The 24,257-nt window shown below is 39.0% G+C and overlaps 1 protein-coding gene across 5 annotated transcripts in view; it reads left to right on the top strand.

Annotated features, from left to right (window-relative positions):
* The window catches only part of PARD3B (par-3 family cell polarity regulator beta), a 412,825-nt gene that overhangs the window by 232,089 nt on the left and 156,479 nt on the right, over nucleotides 1-24,257 (top strand). For 4 of the 5 annotated variants that reach the window (XM_080400254.1, XM_080400256.1, XM_080400253.1 and 1 more), the window contains one exon: nucleotides 5,467-5,511. The exons of the other annotated variant lie outside the window; for it this stretch is intronic. In XM_080400254.1, the coding sequence (XP_080256380.1) occupies nucleotides 5,467-5,511 (45 nt within the window). The remainder of the gene's footprint in view (nucleotides 1-5,466; nucleotides 5,512-24,257) is intronic. 5 annotated transcript variants of the gene reach the window in all.

The following is a 24,257-nucleotide window of genomic DNA, read 5'->3' as shown; positions in this document are numbered from 1 at the left end:
AGAGCATCGTATGAGTTGTGGTGGTGATAGAGCTGAGAAGATGGTAACACGTGGTTAAGGTGGTAGTTTCTTATGCTACTTAAGCGTAGGTTTGAAGTTAGTTGATCTGTAAATGCACTTAGATTATTAAAGTGTTAGGGGGAGAAAATAGCAATTACATTAATGCATAGCTACTATGAGAAAGTACAGATGATAATGAAGTAACTTTTAAGAACACTTTGTAAGAAATCTGTTCTCTATCAATGTTTTCAACCAGTGAATGACAGATTAGACTAGGAACTTGTGCTTTAACCCTAGGAGTTTGGAAGAAGTGTTAATGACATGCAGGAAATGTGTAGCGGAGGAGTTGGATCAGTTTTAGCCCAGTACATTTTCTCTGGAATAGAGGTGAGAGAGGATTAGAGAAGACAACAAAAGCATAGAAGAAACTGTGATGGCCTCAATTAGCAGTGTAACCTTCAAGAATGAGTAGTTGCGCCACTAGAAGAAAGTGAAGAAATTTGTATTGTGCTGGCTGGGAAATTGTAAAACAATGTTATTTTCTGTCAGGAGAAAACCTTCCATTTAAAGGTGAGTGTATCCAGTGGACATCATCAACTGTACTGCTGGTTCTTCAACAGCTGGTAGTAGTAGCAGTGAATGCAAGCTCAGGCATATTCATTCTCATGTGCTGACACACAAGATGTATCCCTTGGGCACCTTCTCAGAATACAATCGAACTGAAGTATTCAGTCATTTCTAACAGAATTGTTCTGAAAAATCTTAATTAAAGAAAAGCTTGTACGGGTGAGGAAAAGAACCCAGAATCTTGGTTTGGATGTGATTTGTTCCTGTCTTTGAATATGCTGAACAGGGCATCCCAAATGTTGTGTTAGATGCCATTTTGGAAAAGGTTTACCTCTTTTACTGCATAAGTATAATTTATCCTTGGCCCTCGTGCAAGCTTTTTGCTAGTCTCACTGCTTTTCAGTATTGAAGTGAATAAGAATCTGTCAAGGATTCATAATCCCTCAAGAATGAGTAGCTGGCGGATAACCACATGACCCCAGAACATGGGAGATGGGGCCCTTCTGTGAAATTTCACTGTCAGTAGAGAGGGGAGGAGGAGGAATTACTGAAGGAAAATATTTTAAGACCGTGCAAGTTTACCCTTCCTAATGCACACGATGCCTGTGGTCTTTGTACGCAGCACTACAGGGCAAGCCTAGAACACCAAGCAGCATTCTCTAAGTGATGGTTGAGAGCCAACACTTGACACAATTTCTCCAAGTGATTTATGCCGCTCCTAGATGGGGGAAAGCTTCACCAGGAAAATAAAAATGGCAGGAGAATTATGTCATTGGCACTATCACTGAATAAAATTAATTGGTGATGCAGTGCCTTCATTATGATGAAAGGGCTGGGTAAGGATATAGTTCATCAGAAAAAACAGTGACCAATTTGTAGCTTTGCTTTATTTTCATGTCTTTATACCATAGAAACTGATGGACTCTAAAAAGCAGAGAAGCATCATTTGTGTATGTGATTTGGGAATACAGCCCTTGTTAACTGATTGATTTGTACTAAGAAATTTTATATTGGACTTCCTATAAACTAATAAGGAGATTTGTTTTCTAGGAAATTCTGTGATGTTTCAGTCTCTCTTATTATTATTTGTCATAAATTGTAGTTTTAATCTGTGCTTCTTTTCTGAGTGCAGAAGTGCAGCTGGTCTTCAAAGGTACATGTCGGTTGTCCAGCAGAAATACAACTTCTACACATTTAGAAGATTTTGAGTAGCTCTCAGTCAGTGCACAAAACTGTTCCTTCAGAATAGAGGCACTGTGCTGACTAGTATACCCTGAACCTTGTGAATAGTGATTTCTTGTTTGGGGAAAATAAGAATGATACAGCAATTGAACTGGGCAAGAGGAGGGAAATTGGTTATGACAACTGGCAGCAGCACTGATTTGCGCTTTTCTAAACTGTAGTTGAGAAGTAGTTTGTTGTCCTGTAAGTAAACTTGGACTGTGTTTTGATGCAAACATTGAGGCAATACAGAAGGCTTGTTCTGTAGTAAACCACTGAAGATTATGCAATTCAAATAGGATGGGTTCCTTATTCTCTTGAGTAGAGCACAGGAACGGCAATCAAAAGGTGATGTGGAAGGGCATGGATGCATTGTTGGGCGGTTGGCTCTTTTTACTGTTTGTTGTGGTTGTTGGCATAGTTTAACAAAGAAAAGTATGGTTGTTTGCTATCAGCTGGAAAGATTTGTTTTAGTAATATCCCATCTTTCATATTCTGTGGTCTTGCTAGTCCCCCAAATGTCCATGCTTTTATTAAATAGCTGTAGAACTTCTGCCACTTTTATTTCAGTAGTTATCAACAATGAACACATAACTGGCTTCTGTGGTAAAAATGCGGCTCCTAAAATGTAGATGTCACTTTAAAACAGCTAGCGTGTTTTATTCTGACGAACATTAATAACTTCATGAAGCTAGATTCCCTGGAGTTCCAGGGACATTTCAAAATGTGAAGTATATGTTTGATTTACAAGTTAAGGAGGAGTGTAGTCTTGTTTGTGAATGTATTTAATCCCTTGCATTGATCCTTCCCAGATCTTTGTTTGAGTTTTGTGTTTACAGTCCCCAAATTAGATGGTGTAATTATTTTTTTTAAGATGTTTTTTGCATTTAGCAATTTTAGCTCAAGAAGATTTAGTATTTCTAGTGTCTTCATAAAAATAGTTACAGTTGAATTTTTATCATAAATGTTTTCCGGATATATTCCAGTCCAGCACTGTACATTCCCCAGTGTGATCCTCTTGAGCTGAGTTTTTTTCATAGTGTGTTGCAATGTGATTACTTTTTCATGTTGCAGTAAAAAATATTTAGAATTTTTTTTTTTACTTGAGTTTTAAGAGTAGACAGTATTTTTTTCCCGGTTTAAAATCTTTCAGGTGCCTTTCTACAGAGATAGGCCAACACTGGTAGAATCTTAGAAAAGAAATCTCCACTTGGCTTTTGAAAAAAGCAGGAGCTAAGGAAGATGGCCAGAGAAATACTATTTTTGTCATAACTGAATGATTGTATGAATTTTTAACAATATGCAGAGCAGTGTTTTCAAATGCTATTTTGTGGAACGGGACATCTTACACGCTTCCTAGATGAAATCTTCAGTTACAAAGTTTTCAGCTTTGGCATACAAATTATTTATCTCCTGTTGGCCTTTTCCCTTTTTTCTGTCGCCTTCTCCTTCTTCCCAGAGGAAGCAAGGGAAGGAATAGGATTCTTATCCAATGGACTTGTGTATGCCACTCCTGTTCAGTCTAATGAAAGATGGCTAGCCTAGAAGTCACTACCTAAGCATCATAGCCCATGAAATGAGAATTATCCCATGGAACGGCATACATATTTTGCTCAAACTTTGATAGAAAATTTTGACTTTTGCATTTCCCAGGTTTTGTGTGTGTATGTGGTTAAACTCATAATGCTAACCTTGTATTCTGGTGAGATTATTTTTCATTTTCTAATAGTTTTAGTCTTGCTTTTTTCCCTCCAGTATCAAAATCTAATTTTTGTGTGTGAAGCTGGTGTGTAAAGTATGATTAAGTTAAATGGATTTATCCCTTTTAATAATGTAAAACTTAGTTTCAGGCAAACCAAGTCATCAGCATAGTTTAAAAAAAAAAAAAAAAAAAGCTGTGAACCTTGGTGTCTATTTTTTTAAAGCTCCTATGTAGTGTAGCATAACCTACTCCAAATAATTATCATATATTATAGTGGTTGCCATTAGTGGCTGCTATAATTAAAGTTGCAAATCAGTTTCCATTCTAATCTCTTGTTTTCACACAGTCATAACTTGTCAAAACACTAACCTTTAGGACTAAAGTTTTCCAGAGTTGTTCTGCTTAGAGGTATATTTGTGGAGAGCGGGGAGGAAAAGGAGTTTGAACTATCCATACAGCAGATCCTTACCCGATCATTTTGAACTGTAGGGTCAAACTGCATAGCAAGGAGCTAGTTATCTTTTCTAGGGACTAGAAAAACCTAGAAGAAAGGTTAAAGGACAAGGAGAACAGAACTGCCTTGAATTTTCGTTGCACTTCTGATTTTGACTAGCCCCACTGCTATTTTGTTTTGCAGCGTCTCTGTGTAATGCTGCAAACAGTGTTTAATAGCATCTACGTCCCACAACAGAAACTGCACCGTGTCAGTTTTACTGATAATCAGATGACAATCGGATTACAAAGGCGGAAAAGAGATATAATGATCAGCTGTGGATTCATTATTCCAGTTGTCAATCTCAGTCGTGAATCTGATGCTGGTTTTGGGGGCGAAAAGCTTCCCAAAAGTGAAGTAGGGAGGCAACATAAGAAAATATTTACTGTGAATATTTTCCCAGTAATAGCTCCTAAATGTCAATAGCTGCTGCACTGCTCCTTCCTGGGTAGAGAATAGCACGTTCCTGTATCATTGCAGATAACCCTGTATGTAAACTTTTTATGGTGACTGCTATGCAAACCTTATGTAAGTTCCCAGTTACAGTATTTTTGGTATGACTTGACAATTTATTTTATCGTATAAAGAGATCATGGTTTAAGGCATAATATAAGGGACTGCTTGGGCAGGCAGAGTTGAAGGATAAGCTTTCAACCCTAACATTCATTTCCTGTGCTTGTTTTATCATCCCTAACATTACATTAGCACCATTTCTTTGCATAGAGTTCATTTTAAGAAATAGCGATTGGTTCTTCCCCTCAGCCCTCTGGGAGAGTATTTTAATTAGTTTCTTGAGATACATGATAATAAACTGAAGTACAGTTACTGAAGAAATATTACAATTTTTGTTACATTCAGAATTTGCTTTTCCACTACTCTGTCTGCAAACTGTTGCTACTGTAAATATCTTACAAAGAAAGATGTGAAATGCTACAAAGGTACAATTTACAGGTAAAATAAAATAAATCATAACATAGAAAAAAGCATAAGCCTTCCAAAAAATCAGTTTTCAGGAGACTTCTTTGTCTGTAGAGGGTCCTGTGAGTCAGTGAGATGTCTTGCAGATGGGAAGGTTTCCACATCTGGATTCTTTTTACAGTTGAGGTCTTTGATCTGAAAATGTTACAACTCTCCTATGCCCTGTGATTTGTCTGGCAAGATGAGTTATTTACAAATGCAATTGCTTTTCTGGCAACTCGGTTCTGCGTGTGTAAGTGCTGAGGTCCTGATCTGTAACCCACAAGGACTGCTGGTAGTCCTTTTATTGGTTTCAGTGGGCTTTGATTCAGATATTTGGACTTTGAAGCACCCCAGGTGGATTAGGAAAAAAAAGGCTTTTTACAAACAATTATAATTTAAAGATTTAGGATACTATGTGTCTGAAATAATTTGACAGTGTTTCAAAGGCTTGTGAATTTAAATAAGTGTCTGATCTTTGTGTCTTTTTCTTTTTTTCTTTTTTTTTTTTTTTCCCCCCCTCCAGTGGCAGATGAAAGCAAAGTTGGTTTGTTGGCCGGACACAAATCGGGTAAGCTGTTTTCCTATTTTGGAGGAAAAATCAGCAACTTGAAAGTAGTATGGGCAGTAAATGAAATTAGCTTACAGAAGCTGCAGTGACTGAAAGAGTTGCAAATTAAGGCGTTACTTTGTATGCACTGACTCCAGGTTGTACGGTGATGAATTAGGGATTGTTCTTTGCCAGGCAGTGTATGTAGCTGAGTCATTTGCAGGAAGGGCTGTAACTATTTTTCAGTGCGGGTGTTACACACTGAAGATGATGCCCTTTCAAATAAGGGCAAGTGCAACATATCTTACGGAGTGTGGAGACTTAATATATGTATTGAAGAATATAAATAATTTGTTTTTTCTCCTTACTCTGAGTTTCACTTCTATTACCAGGAATATTGAAGGTAACACTAAAAAAAACCCTCTACAGATTAAAAAAAGAATGTCAGAGCTTTTTCTTTCATTGTGCTTGTGCAGTAGAAATAATTTGTTGTTTCTTAAACTTTTAAGGCTGTAGTAACAAAAAGAAATTAGTCCATACTGCTGTCATTACTGTACCTACTTAATAAGTCCATGAACCATAGCATGGTACTGTACAGCTTGCAGTTCTTATATCAAAAGAACTTTCAAGGAAATGTCTCATAAGACACTAATTTTTTCACAAGCTGACATAAGAAACCTTAAACTTTCTAGAAGTTTTTGTTATTTGTTACTTGGCATTCTCTTCTGCTATTGGAAAACCCTGAAGTTTTAGGCTACCCCTTTGTAACGTGATTGTACGTTGCCTTTTTCCACTCCTTTGATAGAACTAAAAAGCTGAATTCGTGTAAAGGAAGGTCAGCTATGAGATTCCTGATTGTTTACGGTATTCCTTCTCTGCGCAACTGAGTGTCCTCCTTTAGTTCTCTTGTGTGGATTTTCTTTATCTGAAGACCTTTTCCTGAACTTAGTAGACAAATTCTTTTAAAATTTCTCTGGCATCTTTCCTATGTCCATGAACTTCTTGGATTCTCTTTCTGAATCAGGGGGTAGTTCATAAGTCTTGTAACATTATCACTCCTGGGGAAAAAAAATTCTTTCAATTTTGTGTTTTGGGAATGTGAAAGCTTCAAAGAAATTATCTTGTCAACTTGAAGAAGCTAGGGGTGTTGCTGTTGGGGTTTTTCCTGTGCAGAAGAGTTACTATAAACATTACAACGTCATGCAGTTTTCCAAAGATCAGTGGAATTCCCAGGTATGGAAGAATGTTGGAGGGAAACCTGGTGAGATTGTAATTCTTAGGCAATCAGTTGTTATAAGTACAGTAAGCTTTATAATACCATTTTTAGGAGCATTTGATCTTTCTTCTGCACAGTTCTCCAGGTTCTTGAAAACCATGGCTTTGACAAGTTTTCTATCTGAAGACACCTACAAATTTTATATGAAAATGTGGACCCATGCTTATTGAACTTTGGCTTGTTTGCTTTACTTATCCTTCATAGACCTCTTACATGTACTTAAATTCTTTTTACATAGACTAAAATCAGTAGCCAACAGATAAAAAGATCCTACAAGTTGTTTCCTCCCCCCCCCCCCCCTTTCAGAATAAAAGGAGCTATGTAACTTCTGAGAAGGTTGGAGTGTAAATGATTTTTCTTGGTTCTGTCCACTGTAAATACTGCTCAATTACTGTTGAAAAATGTTTCTCCCCTCTCTGTGTTCCATTTCCTAACCCTTTGTAAGGAGACATTTCAACTTTCTCATTGTTCCATTCAAATATTTGTTTTAAAGGTTTGTTCAAGAACATGGTGGTGTTTTCCTCTGGTCCCTTTTTACTGTATGCTTTTTGAAATTATATATCGTATATGCATTTTGCTGGCATTCAGTCACATCACAGAACTCTCGTTTTCACATCGTTCATTGTGCTGCCTTCCCTATAGGTACCTTTTCTAAGACCACGCTAAGGGAGGTATTGCAGCTTCTTGCTCTGGGAGCAAAACACCGTTATTTTCTCATTACAGAATGAGTTTCCATCCTATTCTAGACTTCAGGAAATTAAACATATTTCTCTACAGAATTAATTATCACCTACTAACAATCAATGCAATTATCCCTTCTTTCCTTCAACACGACTTGTTCTATGAAATATGTAGTTGAGTAATTCTCTCAGGAAAATCCTTTCTCTTCCTTCTGGGGCAGTGGCTCGTCAAGCAATTTAGTCTCAGATTTTGGTATAGCTACTGTATCCCTCACATATTGCATGTTACTGAGCAGCAGCAGCAGTTAGTAGAGTGTATTCATTTCAAAAAGCGTTATCACAATTCTGCAGAAGACCAAGGCGTTAGAAGGATCTGTAGCTGTAGCCCCATCTGTTTTTTTATATATTGCACCCACAAACAGCAGTTCTTTTTTTGTGTTCCTTAAGAAGCAGATTTTATTTTTAGAAGCATGTCTGGACACATCCTGAGCTTGTAAGCATGTTCAATGGGAAGATGACTGGAGACTTGTTCCTGTATTTCACTCTCTCAGAAATGCATCTGTGAATTCTGGTTTTCGTAGCTGGCCTGCCCTCCATGCTGCCGAATGGAAGACTCCTGCAGTGCTTACAGGTGTTCCGGGTATTGCAAATGTTTTCCACAATACCATTGGCAGAAGCACTGGAGTGCTGTAGTGATGCAGCCTACTTGGCTTTTTCCAGAAAAGGCCAGACTTCAGAGAGTGTGTGTGTGTGTGTATAAGGCATCTTCTCTGAATCCTCTGAGGAGGATTTTGTTCCCTCTAACCTTCCTGTGTGCTCGGCAATGGTCTGTCCGCATTTCCTAAACTCAAATTTCAACAGTGAGAATGAGGAGCAGCAAGTGGTGCCTCTACTGTAAAGCAGGGAAGATCCCTAAAAATTCACAAAGATGAAAAATCAGCAAACTTTAGCTCAGTCTTTTGTGAACTCCTAGCTTTTTAGAAAAGTGATTCCAGGACAGCTAGGAGGATACTCTTCATAAGGAATGGCAAGACTGTTGTACATCAAATATAACGAGATTTATATCAATTACTAAAATCAAGTACTGAATTCTTTGCAGGTATTTTTATTTTTTCTGATTTTTTTTTTGTGTGTGTGTTCTGATTTACTGCTTAGAACACTTTTAGTATGTATTGACTGTCTGCTGAGGTCTCTGCTGACACAGCTTTTTCAGATGATGCAGTGCTGGAGAAAAGCTGATGAGTCTTTATGAGCTCTGACATATTAATTAGCAAAATGGGCAAAAAAGCTTTCCTATTTTTATTTTAATGTCACGAGGCTATGCTTTTGGCTGGGGTTGTGTTTCAAGACAGTTTTGAGACAAGATGACTTGAAAATCGTATTTTCTTGCTGGCTGGTGTGTGAGGAACTTGTGACTGGGCTATGGGTTAGTGCTGGCAAGATTGAATGATACAGGGGTGGCTCTGTTAGCAAGCTGAATTTGGATTCCTGCTATGTGGCAAGAGATAGGGTTAGGACCTGAGTAGGAAATGGCCCGTTGGGAGAGGCTGAAAGATGCTTCTGGTCAAGTTCTACCCCTTACTGTTAACTTCGCTGACAGTGTGGGTACTAGGTTACTGTTCAGCCTGTGGGTAGGATTACTGTTTTGGGAAAGAATGCCTGAAGAGGTAGGTGGTACAGCTAGCTCCTGCAAGGTCAGGGGTTTTATGAGGTCTGAGTGCTGACATGTCTCATAGACCTCCAGTCTGAACTGCTTTGTGTATGAGTAACTGAGTTGTGATTAAACTGGGATTCAGGTTGGGACTGGAAGTAGTTTGGAGTAAGTAGGGTAAAGGTCTTGGTGTATCTCAGCATCCTTTAATGCCAGGATGTATTCTGCATTAAATCAATTTCACTGAGGTTTTGTCAAGGCTAGGATGAGGGTTAAGGTCATGGTTTAGGGCACAGGAGTAGTTGAAAAGTTAGGTTTATTGGTAGATTTTATATGACCCACTGGAATAAGGTATGGAAAGTGTAACAGATTAAGCTTCATTGTTACCTTCAGGAGAGGCTCTCCAGCCTGCTGTGAAAGCTATAGTTGGCATTGGTAGGTGAAATAAGTCTATGAACAGGGGTCCTTAAACTATGGGCCGCGGGCCACATACAGCCCCCCAGGGTCTTCAATCCAGCCCCCAGTATTTACAGATCCCCCCTGCCCCTCCCCCCCGCTGGGTGTTGGGGGGGGGAAACCAAGCAGCCGCAGATGACTGCCTGCCACTGCATCCGCGCCGGCCCCCTGGTTAAAAAGTTTGAGGACCCCTGGTGTATGAGATGCTAAGGTTACATCTATACAAGTGTAAGCCAAATGTCCCCTTTGGCTTTAAGGCTGAGCAGCACAGGATGATCCCCATCCGTGCTCTGAGCCTCTCTTTTAAGATGGCCTAAGATGGTTGCGTCTGGAAGCTGTGCCTAACTCCTGAACCATTTCTAGCAAGTGTTGGTGAGAGCAGAAGAGCTGTTGTAACACTTATGGTGTAGTTGATTACATTCTAGTAAACTCGAGTGTGCCCAGGCACTGCTAAACTTGCAAATGTAAACATAACCTTAGTTTCTTGCAGCGACAAAGTAGGGTGTGGTGCAGGCAGAACCCAGTGTGTTGAATTTTGGTGTTTTTTTTTTTTAACCGGAGGAATCATGCAAAGGCTGAGCTGTTGGACCACCAGCAAAAGCCAGTGGTTTATGCACGCTTATGTAGCACAAAAGGCTTTCTTTGAATCGAGGATTTTGGGGGTTAATAGGGGTATTAGGAAGGACTGCAGAAAGCTTAGCAGATGCTGCTAGGCTTGTTTGAGACCAGTGCCATTGTAGCAAGTTTGGCTTCTGTTTTGCTTTTGATCTGCAGGTAACAGTCATGTCAAAGAAGTGTGTAGGGCAATGGTGTTCTCTTCTTGCCAGATCTTGTAACTTTATTAAACAAATTGCTGTAGACGTCAATAAAGCTGAGCTTTACAAAGCAGGCATTGTGCTTAGTACTGAGTTCATAAGGATTTATGTAGCAACTAGATCCACAGTAGAAAAGACTCATGTAAATGGCTGAGCAGCCTCGCATATGCAAGAGAAGTGCCTGTCCAAACAAGGACCTTGCCGCTATCTGACTGAAAGCGTGTGGCATATAGAATCTGACGCTTGTCTCTGCATCTGTGAGAGGAGAAACAAAGATTTATTTTAGTTCATTTTATTTCTCTTTCATAATAAGAGTGTAATACTTGGCTGCGTCAATCATTCTTGCAAGTGCGAAGAGGAATTGCCTCCTTTGCAGACTGCAGCGTACCTTTGCAATACCGATGTAGCCCAACCTAACCTATCTGTCATGGATTGGGTAATGGAGGCGAGCAAACTGTGGTGGCACTAGAAGCTGTGCTATGTGATTTATTTTTTTTTTCCCCCTTCGTTCAGCCAGTGTGGTGCTTGGTGCTGTTTCAGTTTGACACAAAAACAATCACAAGTATCTTCCTATGATGCCTCAGTACACCATATTACCCATAACCTGTGCCTCTTTAAGCTTTGAATTGTTAGGCTATGGGTTAAGTTTGATGCTTTATTGCTGGGAATATTTCTGCAAGATTTTCATTCTTTAACTGTTACCTTCACTTTGGGTTTCTGTGCCTGGATGCTTCCTTTCTTGTGATGGTAGTGCTATGATTATCATCATCATCAACTTTGATTTTGATTCTCCAAGCCAAGGGTTCGTTTGACCATATAGCTCCAAAAAATTGTCATCTGAGAATCTGAATCAATTCATGTAGCTAAGAAACAAAAAATAAGATTGCTTTTTCTTGCAAGGTCACTGACAGAGTTAATGTTTTCTTCTAGACTTATGTCTGTCTGGTGAGGTCTAAAGTCAAAGATGTTGTATTCCATCTATGATATTGTTGGAGTTTATAAGGATTTCTAGTCCAAAAGTTAAAATGCTTAGCTTTCATTGAATCTCTGCCTACTCTTACTTTTATCTTCAAACACAGCTTATTTAGTGCAGCTAAGATGGTACATTAATTTACTTAGTATTCTATGCCATTATGGCTTTATTACCCCTTTTAATAGACATTATTTTTTTAAGATTTTTGTTTTGTATTCTTTTTAAATGTGTAACATTTCCGTGTTACAGATCATTCTAACCATCTACATTGGTTAGAGCTGGGGGGGTGGGGGGCTTGTTTAACACTGTGTTGTCACAAAAGAACTAAAACTATGCTGTGACCAAGTCTGTGGGACAGGACAGCACACTATTGAACTGCTGAGGTGCAGGGGTTTTTTGTGTCTTAGTGGTCAAAATCTGGAAGTCTGTAGGAATAAATCTCGAGCCTCCAACTTTCATGAGCTAACCCTTACGAATTAGTGTTGAGAAAAATGCTCTTCTAATTTCATCTCTTATTTAGAGCATGAAGTATAAAGAACGTTTAGTTGGAAAAACTTTCATTTTTCTGTTGGAACTTCATGTATTTTAACTTGTCAGAGATGGGAAAGTGTAATGAAACAAGGTGTAAACAAAATTAGAACTCTTGTCAAGTTCTAGTATGTTTTTGAGCAAGAGAAGCTTAAGCTGGATAGTACCAGATACTGATTATTTTTAAGAGGCTATTAAAAATGTGACTGATACAGTAATATATCCCCCTCCCCGGCATGCGCCCCCACCCCCCATCAAATTCTATGTATTTCTGCATAAGAAGTTTGATTTTATTTGCTGACTCAGGAAAAGGAAGGCTGGACAGTTGTCAGTTCCAGTGCTTCAAACAATTATTCTAAATTAACAGAATTTGCTGTATTGTTGAATCTGAGTGAAAAGCAGTGTGGTCAAAATCTTTTTTGAATGCCAGGCTGGTGGTCTTCATAGTCCCCCTTGCCTGCCAGGCCTACGTGGCTGTTAAGGTCCTCTGTGGATAACCAAGTTAGATGGTTCACGTCTACGGAGGGGAAAAAAGCTCTCATTTTTGCTCTGAGTAATTTTATGCCCCCAGTAACTCACCAGCTGTAACTATTCCTTTGACAGCTTTTTTTTCCTTGTTTTTGAAGACTTTATTAGCTGTGTGGTGATGATTGTTGTGACCCCCTTTTTGTGGGGTCCTGAGAAAGTCATCTGTTGATAAAAATCCCTCACTTGATGGTGCAGTTTGATGTTATGATGTTGATCTAAAAGCTTGTTGTCAAAAAGGCAGTCTTAGTCACTGTACTTCCTACCCGCAGCTGTCTGGTTCCCATTACTAGTTTTACTCCAGTCCCACAGCTTAACTGGTGAGATGGTTGAGAGCTCAACCAGCCTAAAACTAAAACAAGACTGACAACAGTGATTAGTGCTGGGCGTTTTTTCCTTGAACCACTCATTTGAGAGACAAGCTTGCATGCCCAGTAGAAGGGAAACTTGGTAAGTGGATGGATGTGAGAACCGTGGCTTTGAGGTGCAGCTGTATATTAAATCACCTTACCTGCCATGTCAAACCATATCCTTATTAAATTCACATATCAAACTTACATTGGTTTTTTAAAATTATTATTTCTTCAAAGACTCTTTTACTTGCAATGGATAAAATTACTTTCCCAGTGGCAGGAGCAAGAAATAAAAAATGGCAATAAGCCTCTGCAAACTGAAGAAGAACATCCCTGCTGTCTCATCCTTAAATTGCAAGAATATTTTCTTAAATCACTTATTCACTTTGATTTTGTGAATTCTTTGTATTCTGTGACTGGCTCTTAGTGTCCATTGTATTAAGATATGGGAGAGCAGTGTCCATAGATCTGTCTTTGAACTACAGTCATTAAAGTGAATAGATCTGATCTGCTGAGAACAATAACAAACTTGCAGGAGAAACCAGTTTCCCTCAGTGTTCTTGTGTGAGATTTAGCATCTAGAGCAGAGCTGAATGTAGACCAACTGCGGCGCGGATGCAAATTCAAGGGTCTGCGATTGAGGTTTTATAGCATAGTTGATTTAATGTTTTCCTGTCTCCTGAAGAGGATCCCGTGATACCCTTGTATTCATAAATGCCTAGCCCCATGTTTCTGCCCCTTTTCTCTCTATGCCAGCATTATTGTTCTTATAATGAGCTGTTGCGGGGAGCTAACCTAGCAGAAAAATAATTCTACAAAAAAGAATTGTATTTTTCTGGTTTAGCCAAGGGAGCAAGAGAAAGGAAGTTCAGAGGAAGAGAAGAATGATTTTGTAACTGACAGTTTTTGATCCTGGGATCAGCCTGAGCTGAAGGAAGTTGACTGGGGTGGAGGGGGTAGACAGGCACATCTGAGGGGGAAAGCGTGGATGAAAGAAGATTTGCAGATCTTCAGATATGTCTTTGTGCTGAAAGGCAGGCAGTAGGGGGGAGCAAATTTGAGTCTCTATGTCTTGTCCTGAAGACTAAACTGAAAGTGAGTTTCGGAGAGTTTTGTTTAATGCTAGTGAAACTTGGGTTTGTGTATTTTTGACTGTGTGATGTTACTTGCTGTAAAGGGGCTATGGCTATCTTTTAGCTTTGTTCGGACTGCTACGCTCTGGGTCTGGTCCTGTCCTAAGGAGTGAGAGAAGATTGAGCAGCTGAGTCTGACAAGCAAGGAGAAGCTTTCCTAAGTGCCAGATGGAGTGAACAGGCAGCTCAGACAGAAAGGACAATTTTCCTGAAGAACCACAGGGACTGGGTAGGGTTTCTTTCAATCCAGCTGATCACAGAAAGCTACTGAACCAGAGAACAAATGACCCTGTAAAAGCATACGTCGAGCAGAAGCTTTCATTTCGCTCTGTCTCACCCAGCAAATGTGAATTTTCTGTACTACAACAGTGTAGTAAAACAACCCTAGCTTCAACAGCAAAACCCTTTCTGTGTTCCCACTTCAAGAACAAAGGTGCACGTATATCTTACCCGAAATTCCTGTTGTCTGTGAAGGAAGCTTGTGCCCTAAAAGTGTACCAAATATAGATATCTCAATTTGACCCCCATGAAATAAGAGCTCCTGCAGATAGGAACTGTTCAGAGCACTCCTGTGAACGCATAGCTAAGGAAATGCCTGCTAAAGCTGTGACATTAGTTTTATTAGAGCAAGATGCTGGAGAGTGATTCTGGGTGTCAGGAATCCCTCATTTTTACATGTGGGTAAACTTGGAGTGGAAAGTCCACGTGGCAGTAACGATGGCCTTTTCTCAGAGAAGAAGACCTGGTCTGGCACGTAACCAAACTGCAGTCTTCAAAACTAAACAATAGAGATGAAGGGTTTACTTATTTTCCGTCATATCTCAGCAATATGGGAATTATGTGTTGCCCAATATGAATTGTTGGCATCCAGGGATTGCAAACTAACAGCCTTTTTCCTTGGGGAGTATTCTTCACTCCACAAGCAGAGAAAGGGGCAGGAACTTTGTTTAATGTGACTTGGGAAATTTCATGCTCAGTAGTTACCCAATGTTATAGCTTCCTTAGGATACAGAAGTGGGGGAAGTGACTAGGACGAAAAAAAAAAAAAATTCAACACAGAAGAATTTTTTTCCAGCCAAGGTACTTATACATTCATATTCCTTCTACCTCCTTTTTTTTTTTTTTTTTACTGTTCTTTTAAATTCTGGAAGTGGTTCTGGGCATATTGTTACATTAACTGAGGCTGAAGGGGGTGTGTATTTTGATGTTCATACTTCATAGTTGCTATTTCTCCCCCGGTCAGTAGTGCTGAATATTGTTCTGTGCAGAATTCAGTGAAGCAAGTCAAGAGAGTATTAAAAAACCCAGAATGTTTAAGTAGTATGAAATTAAGCGCAGACTTTTTAAGAGTTGTAAAGAATGTATCCACTTACCATAAGGCCTGATGGTGCTTTAAATAAGTGGCCATCTTTCTGTGGTAAATACATTGTCTGTGTCAGCTTGCAGTAGACTAAAGGAGAGGCGTGCCTGCAGAAGTCTGTATCTGTTGCGTGCTGAAATACTCTCTCTAGAAGATGGTACGGTGCTGGTATGAGTTATCAGTTGTAGGCAGTTTGGGGCGCGCGTTCTTTTCCTGAGACCTGGTGATAATTTTCCCTGTGACTGTCTGTGCTGAGCCTGCTGCATTTCATGTCTTTGCTGAAAGTTTCTGCTTTGAGTTGGAGCTTCCTACTGCCTTGTAGTCCAGGTTGTTTCTGACGTGAGGGTAGGATGGCTTGTAAATATGGTGGGCATGTCTATATGAGGAGTACTCCGTCAGGCAGAAATAAAGCGTTCTCCGAAAGCAGAAGCAGTGTAACTGGGTTAGTGCAGAATTTCACACAGGAAAATAAATACTTCAGTTCTGCAGAAGTGGTTATTAATACTTGAGATCTTGGCATCTCTGGATCCTGGAACATCACTGCCTCTAAGAATCATCACTAAATTTGAAATCATTGGAGATGGCAAAAAAACAAGAAAGCTGGCATTAACCCTAATCAAAGAATAAGAAACAGTAAGTGTGAAGTTTGAAGAATGGAAAGAACCTGATTTGCTTTTTATTGGAAGATTCAAAGTAAGGCACAGCAGCCAGCAAAACAACTTTTAATGTTTGAAATCCTGGGGACCTCTGCCTGTATGCTGATCTTTACATCAGATGGCACCATCACCAGAGAAGCTTAAACAGATGGCTCATGGAAGTGCCCGCATGACTGATAGTAAGCTGGTTTTCTTCATGGAACTCCCCTTCAGCCCTAAGAAGAAAAATGAAAACAGCAAGTGGATCCATCAGGTCTCCTGCATTTCTAGAGCCTTGTAAGGCTCTTCAGTCATCAGCCCTTTAGTTGGTGACAGCCAGGCTGCATCCATTTCAGAAAGCAAAATCAGTTGCCTCAGACCACATCTTCTGTAGTTGAGGAGAAAGCACCAATGCAATTTTAACACCCCTGGGTAACGTTTACCACCCTCCAGATAGCACTGGAGTCACAGCCTTCCTGCCAGCCTTTTCTCTACTGGGTTTGTGTTCCTTCAAGCAGTACCTATGCGTTTGTCAAGCTTTGTGGTGAATGATCTGCAGATGTTCAGGAAAGACCTTCAGAGTACTAGGTACTGAAAAGTTGGCTGTGGTCAGTGTTGGCAGCTACTGTGGTTCCTTTAGTTGCTTGTTATGACCAAAGAGACCAACAGCCACTGCCAAATGCTTCATTTTATTAATCCTTTCCCTCCAGGAGCTGGTTTTTTGCTGGGAATAATATTCAGTGCTGGCAGTGGGTATCCTGGAGTCATTGGTGCCAAGGAGTTAATGAATTTGGAAAACTTCCCAGATAATACATCTGGCCCTCTAACTTATATTTTGGAGTATGAAGTATGAGATGTAGAAAGAAAAGCATTGAACTGAATGAGCTACTGGCTGAAGAGTGGAAGAGGACACTTTTCTTTTTTTAAACTAGTTGACGAAGTTAAAGATTATGTAGCCCCAGTGAAGATGTAACTGTTGTGGGTTTGTTTGAGTTTTTGTTTGTTAGGTTTTGTGGGGGTTTTCAAATTTTGTAATACTGTGTATTTGCCAGTTGCATTACCTGCTGAGGCTTGAATATAGACATGGAAGCATTTATAATTCTCCACTTACAGTGATTCTTCTCCTTCATTTTTTATTTTGAAGTTCCATCGTGTTGCCGTGTCATTGAGAAGGATTTTGAAGGTAGCTGCCAGTAATTGATATTTCTAGTCCAGCTCACTTCCGAAATGGTTTCTTGTACAGTCTTTGCCTTCCATAACATTTGAAATAAGGCTTTATTATATAAAATGGATTGCTGGTGCTATTTATTAATGCACATCTTTGTGTAATAAAAGCTGTGCAGAGCAATATGGTTCAGAAATTAACTTTTAAGAAAAGAATTACATTGCTATTTGTATGTCTTATGAAACAGCATTATTTTTACTAGGTCCTTCAATACAGCAATGCTACTCACTACTTAGCTACACAGTGCCCCAAAAGTACCCAGAATATCATTCCTAATTAAGTATCCTACTAAAATCCTTTTTTTCTGACCTAAGAGCAGAGCGGCAGGGTTTTTCTGTACATAGCAGTGGCAACCCACATAGAAAGCATTTCATAGAAGAGTAGAAAGCTCTTCCATGAATTACCATCGACTATCAGCGAGTACTTTCCTCCTACCTCAGGCAACGGCACCATGCTGCCCTTTCAAAACATACCAGCTTCTCTAGTGTTTACACTTTCCTCTGCCTAATGTCTTGATAGATGAAATTTCTCATTGGCTTTGATTTAGTCTTGCATGGGGTGATGTAGTTGCCAATCATTTTGGTTTTATCTACAAGTAATAAACATAATGATTGGTATCTTAACCCTGTGAGCGCACAGAAGAACCCTATTGTTAAAAGACCAAATTTATTTATGTTTGTTTGGGTTTTTTTAAAGACACTTAAATGCTGATATTCCCACACACACCACCCCGCCCCAAGTAGTCTGACACCTATACTGAGGCTAATCTGTAACTGATTCCTGCCCTTTTAGTTATTCACCTTCTGTTGTAAAAATACTTTCTTTATTCTTTCCCTCGTCTTCAAGCTGACTATATCCAAAAGAAGCCTTTATGGATTGGATATCTGTCTGGGAGGGGAGCAAATCTGTGACCTACAAGCACAAACTTCACCTCCAGATTTTCAAGGACGTTAGCAGACTTAGTACAGTTATATTTACATAATCTTTATTTCATTGAGGTTTTTTGGCCATTCTGGTACCAGTTCATGCAGAGCCTTCTGCCTACTGTTTTGCTTATGGTTCCCCTCTGTCCACCATGGGCAGGAGAGCATGCAGGGCACAGTCATGTCCTGGGGACAGTTGCTTTGTACAGTATGTTTCAGTACCAGGTTGTTTTTTTTTTTCCTGTGAGACCATCTCCTTTTGTTCTGAGGTTGCTTGCTTCCTAAGTTCACAGACTGAAGGGAGTAGGAAGGAGCCGTTTTGTCTAGTGTGAATAGTGGGTTCAGGGCAAAGCAGGGAATTCACTGGAGAGAGGCAGACCCTAATTCTACAGTTTGCCCAATTTCAGAATGAGAGTTTCCTTAGTGCCATAATAGCAGCAAGTCCCTGACTGCTGCACTGAAAGCTTAAATAGGGATCAGTTCCCTTCCAGTGCTGTGGTCAGGACCTGGCAAACTGAGGTACAAACAGCACGGAACTAGAACTTGGCACTACAAGTTTGCATTTGTTACTGAAGGGTGATTGCACATACAAAGGTTACAAACAAAAATGTCAACTTGCAATGGCAGTTTTCAAGCCTGTCTGTGCAGCAGGACTAGAACAGAGGATCTGGCATCGATTTGTTTGGGTTTTTCATGTAATTACAATTTTTTGTTGCTATCTGCAGTTGGCATAAATTCCTGTGTTCAAAAAAGGGATTGGTTTTTTGGTTGCCAGTTGTAATACTGATATTGACAAACAGAGATGTTCTAAAAGAGAAATCCAGTACAGTATAGTTATTCAGATGACTCTCTTTTTATTGCTTTATAATCTGCTCAGATGCCTAATTCTGAAAACAAAAAGACAAAATTGTTCAATTGATGCTTATAGAATTTAATTCTAGTCTAAAAAATGGCATACTGGTTTTAATTTTAAAGATACGTAAATGTGTATGACATGCAGGATGAAATTTTGTCAGCCATTGCATCAAATAGCTTGGTGCTTATTACCGAAATGTGCATCAAAAAATAGCTACAAAGAATAAGTCTCAGTCTGAGTTTATACTAAAAGAGCAAATACATATATATAAAAAAAAAAATTATTTCTTACAGTCATTCTTTTTCTGCCATCATGTAGTGGGTATCTGTACAGCCATTCTGTATGGGTAAGTCATTAAGTCTCAGGAAAAACCTTTGCTCTCCTTTACTCATGGTTTGCATTTTCTTTTCTCTTTTTGTGTATAAGGTATTGGTGTAGTGTGCAGTAGTTGCTGTTATCACCTGTTAAGTGTCATGTGTGACACATCCCATTACAGATTCTGTGAAACTGGAGCTGTTTGAAGTAAAACTTTCCATTCAAGTGTCAATTGAAACTGGGGCTTTATTTGCTTTTTTGACAGAGGTTGTTCTTTTACTGTCGCCTAAAATAACTCTGATATTTGTTTTTGTTTAGGAGAGGACAAAGTAAGAATTTATGGCTAGAGGCTTGGAAGATAGCAGGCTAGTGGGGGCGGGGAGCAGCTGGAAGAGGATGCTGGGGATGGGGGAAAAAAAAGGGAGATTGGGCATGTGGTTAGGTGAGAAGATGCAGTGTGGGAAAGGGTGATATAAGTGACAGAGGGGGAGACTAGCTTGTCTTGTTCTGGAACAGTGGATCTGGAAAACACATGGGAAAGAAAAGGGTGGCAGCCAGCCTTGCAGTAAAGAAAACTCTGGTTTTCTTTAAAACAGACTGAAAAAGACCCTCACCAAAACCCCACACCTAGGAAACTGTATATACCAGCTTAAAAGAATGTAAGTTTAAAGGTTTGAGGAGTCTGGAGTAGGCAACACTAGCTGTAAGGATGTCTGCAAAGCCAACTCAGACCCTTTTTGAGAATGCTGATGGTGTGAGACTATATAATCAAAACCTAATTCTTCCCAAAGACTTTCAGAGCACAAGAGGGATCTTGCTGTTGTGTAAGGCCCAACCATCACCTCATTTAGTGTTGAAGGTGTAAGGTGTGTAGCTGCTTGGTTTATTCCGGTTGGAGGATGTGATCATGTGTAGATGATTTCAGGGAAAAAGAAATATCGTCTGTTTGCTACCCATTCAGTGCTGCTAAAAATTATTTTCTAGCTCTGCCTATACCTCAGAATAGCTGGGGACAGGGACGTGTCTTTGAACCGCATGCAGTGAGACAGAGTTCTTCACTTTGTCGGTGCCCGACACCTGCATGTGTGCTGGTTTGCAGAAGTGCTGAATGTATTCAGGCTGCAACCAGAGTTGGTGACAATAGTGCTGGGAGCCCAGTGCTGTGAGCTGGATGGTAGGTTTGCACAAGAGGTGGGAACCTGAATTGATCTTCACCTTCTGTTTTAGTTCCTTGTCTCTGTGACACAGATAGTACATGTTTATCTTAAAATGATGTCATTAGTGTTTGTTAAAAAAATGTTACTATTAAGATGTTTCAGAGAAAGATGCATTGAAGACTGTTTAAAGCTGATTCAGAGCAGATACTAACGTGTGTGTTAGGAAAGGAAGGTAATTGTTGTACATGTGGAAGAAAATATTTGTAGATCTTTCCTGAAAGAGGGAAGCTGGAGTTTTGTAAATAAAATTGTCATAATGTATTTTGGATGTAAAATGAAGGTCTATTACAATGGGTGCATAAAGAGAGATAAGTTAATAATAGACACCTCTGCTGTGGCATTCTCCAAGCCTAAGCACTTTACTTTGCAATGTTAATAGTATTCTTTTAAGGTCATTTTTTGCATATAATTTTGATACATTGTTTGTTGCTTTAACCACTTTCATTAAAATTTTATGAGCCTTTTTAGAGAATCAGACAAGAAAATGCAAATAAATTATGCTTTTTATTTAGTATGTAGTAGATACAGTATTACTGTATGTGTAAACAAGTAAAAATGCTTCTTTATTAATACAGCAAACACTGTGTGGGAAAGATCCTGCTGTAGTCAGTCCATAAACCACATATGCTTTAAAGAATCACTTTGACTGTAAGTAGCGAGTGCTGGGCCTAAATCTCTGGATTTGGAGCAATATAGAGTGATAGTGTAAAAAGATTAAATATCTCATATATTATGCAAAAAATGGGGGATCATTAGTTATGGGGCACAAGACTGAAGTTGAAACCTTAAGGCATTCATTTTCTGAGAGCAAGTACTTAATATTTTTTAAACCCCTATCCCTATATGGACTCCGGTTGCCTGGTTTCCCTCTTCCTTTCCTACCCTTTTTCCCCTCATGGAAGAGCCCACAAGGAATCTTTTAAAATTCTGACCTGAGCACTCACCAGTCAGCACAGCAGTATGTGTCGGTGATTAGCTTACCTGCCTTTCATACTGCTCCTTCACCCAGCAAGATGCCAAAGCATCGTAGAAAGTAAAGGTAGCTAGTGAATATTTAGTGATAAGGGATGTGGGTATATACTTGATCGCTTCAAACCAAAATAACACGTTCACGTAACCACCATTTGATGAAAAAAAAACCAGCTTCTCAGCATCGTATATGCAGATCAACACAACCCTCTTCCCTTGGGTTTTCTTGGGACTTCTTTGTAGGTTGTTGTTTGGGTTTTTTTAAGGGCAATCTTGGCGACGTTCTGACACCCTTTTTTATGTTTAGTACTTCTTGTCAACTGGAGATGCAAGAATCTTCTGATACTGACCTAGAGCAAAAGAAACAGTAAAATGATCAAATATAGAGTGAACTCTGCCGTTGTATGTTTTAAGCATTTACCTTGCAGGTAGTACTGCTCATTTCAGTGTTCCTCAAACCTCAGTGACAGTGTTTCTGCAACACTTCTTTCAGACCTATGTGACTTGGCATTAAAAGCTCCACCTCTTTCCTTCTGTCTTGTTAGACCAAATACTTTATGATCCAAACTGAAAGAAGAAGGGAACTTAAACATTTTTAAGGAAGTTTCTATAGCTAAAGAAGCCGAGGCAGTTAATTCTTCTCCCAGTTTAATGATAAGTTACACTTACAGCGTATGAAGAGTCTTCACTTGCACTGTAATTTGCACTAGCAGAACAGAGAGCCCATTTTGTTAGTGATTTTTTGAAAATGGAAACCAGGAATGACTGCTGGAGTAAATAGAATCAATGAACAACAAAAAGGCCAACAATACTAAAAGGACTAATACTAAAATACGCTTTTGCAATTTGATCTTTCATGTGTTTCTTATCTTCGGTAGAGGATTGTTGCTAAACTTCAAACAGCATTTCTTAGGACCTTCACATAAATTAATTGCCTGTAGTTTTCAGTTCAACAGTTTAATTGCTTAATCAGACTAAGAAAACCTAGTGATTAAAAACTAAGTCATATGGTATAAGATAATGTAAATATTAGCTCTTACTCAGAATAGCTGGTTTAGATCAAACTGAATGAACTAGAAGGTAGTATGTTTGTAATGTGCTTTACCATAGAGGAATATCATTTGTCTTCCTTAAGAGTTAAAAGCACAAACATCTGAAGAACAAGAGTCAGCAATAAAACTGTGCTAAAGCTGCCACAAAGCACCAACTCCAAATCAGAGGGCTTCTGCACTAAAACAGATTTAAGAGTTGTTGGGGGAGTTTTATAATCTATTTTGAGAAAAATTAACCCATTCTGTGAAACAGCATCTAAGCAAGAAGAGACTGTTCTGTCAGAACTGACTTGAAATAAACAAATAGCAAAACCAGTTTAAGAGAACATAAGGAAATTCTGCGTTTAGCTTTTCTAGATTGCTGTTCAGAAGAAATGAACCACTAACGTAGTCTTTAAAAGATGAGGAAGGAACTTGTTATTAGCTCTGTTATGGGCCGGTGCATACAATATTCATTTGAAATACTGTACTTAACAATTAAAGTTCATCTGAATGTGAAATCTGAGTAAATTAATGTTGTGCCAAAACATCTGGGTTTTATGTTTAAAATAGAAAACACTTGAGGCATAGGTGCATAAAAGGAATATAGCAGGAGATGAACTGTACTTTACAAAGTGTTGACAAATCATAAATAAATTACTGCCGAAACAGAGATCTGTAGTCCTGCCATTCAAAAGAGAGCCGATATCGCAGAAATACAGGTAGGTTTGATGAAAAATTAGTAGAGGTACCAAGTATTATTCTGTTTGATTACAAGTGCAGTGGGGTTTTGGCGCGTGATTAGAGAGGTTCTTTGCACTTTCATAATGCAAGTAATAAAGAACTGATAGGAACAGGAAACAGTGTCATATTTATTTTGGTTTTTTTGTTTGTTGTTCTGTACACCTTTCATCTGTACCACATCCCAAGAAGGTAACACTAGTCATACTGGATCAGACAAAAAGTCTATATAGCCTCTGTCCTCTTTCTGAGACCACCAAATGCTAATGCCTAATAAGAAATACAAAGATATGACAAGTTTATATCTTGTGTCTCCAAGAGCTCTCCTTGCCTTCAAATATTCAGGAATTTAAAGAGCGAAGGCAAGAACAGTTTCTATGTATCTGCTAATCTTCAATAGATTTCACTTCTCTGGAGTTTTCATGCTTCCCTTTGAACACATGTAAACACTTAGTAACCACATCAGAAAAAATTATTCACGAAAATGTTTATCAGGGTTGTTGCTCTGAAGAGAAATTATGACTGATTGCCCGTTACTTTCTTTTTCTCTTACAGCAAAATATGAACCCAACTAGTAGCTTCCTGCTTCTTCCTGTGGGACTGCTTTTTCACAGGGGGGCCAATTAAGCACATGGTAGAAGAGCCATCACATTTTTTTATTCTATGAACATTAACCCCAACGTTTCAAAATCTGATTTTAGTTTTCTGCTCTTGAAGTAAATTCCATAGTACATATCACTGTCCAATATAAGGATTGATATACTCGTTAAAGGTTGAGGGGAAGAAGCTGCCAAGCAGCTCTGATTAACCGCATGATAATATGCATGAACTTTTAATATATAAATTTTATTATGTAAGTATTGAAGTAATTGATTGTCACAAGTCTATACCCAGCCACATTATGGCTTGTTTTGCATTATCTTCTTGAGGAAATGGAATGGCATGCATTTCACAGATTAACCAAATTTCCCTCTTAACCGTGAAGAAAATACTGGCCCACAGTCAGAGGAAGACTAAAGAAGGCAAAAATATATGACAAAAAACAGGATGCAATGCAGAATACAGATGCAAGTGTTCACTTTTGATACAGAAGAAACAAAAAGTT

Source organism: Falco punctatus (assembly GCF_963210335.1).
Source record: "Falco punctatus genome assembly, chromosome: 8".
NCBI lineage: Eukaryota > Metazoa > Chordata > Aves > Falconiformes > Falconidae > Falco > Falco punctatus.
The sequence above is the reverse complement of the archived record's forward strand: the minus strand, read 5'-3'. Positions and strand labels throughout refer to the sequence as shown.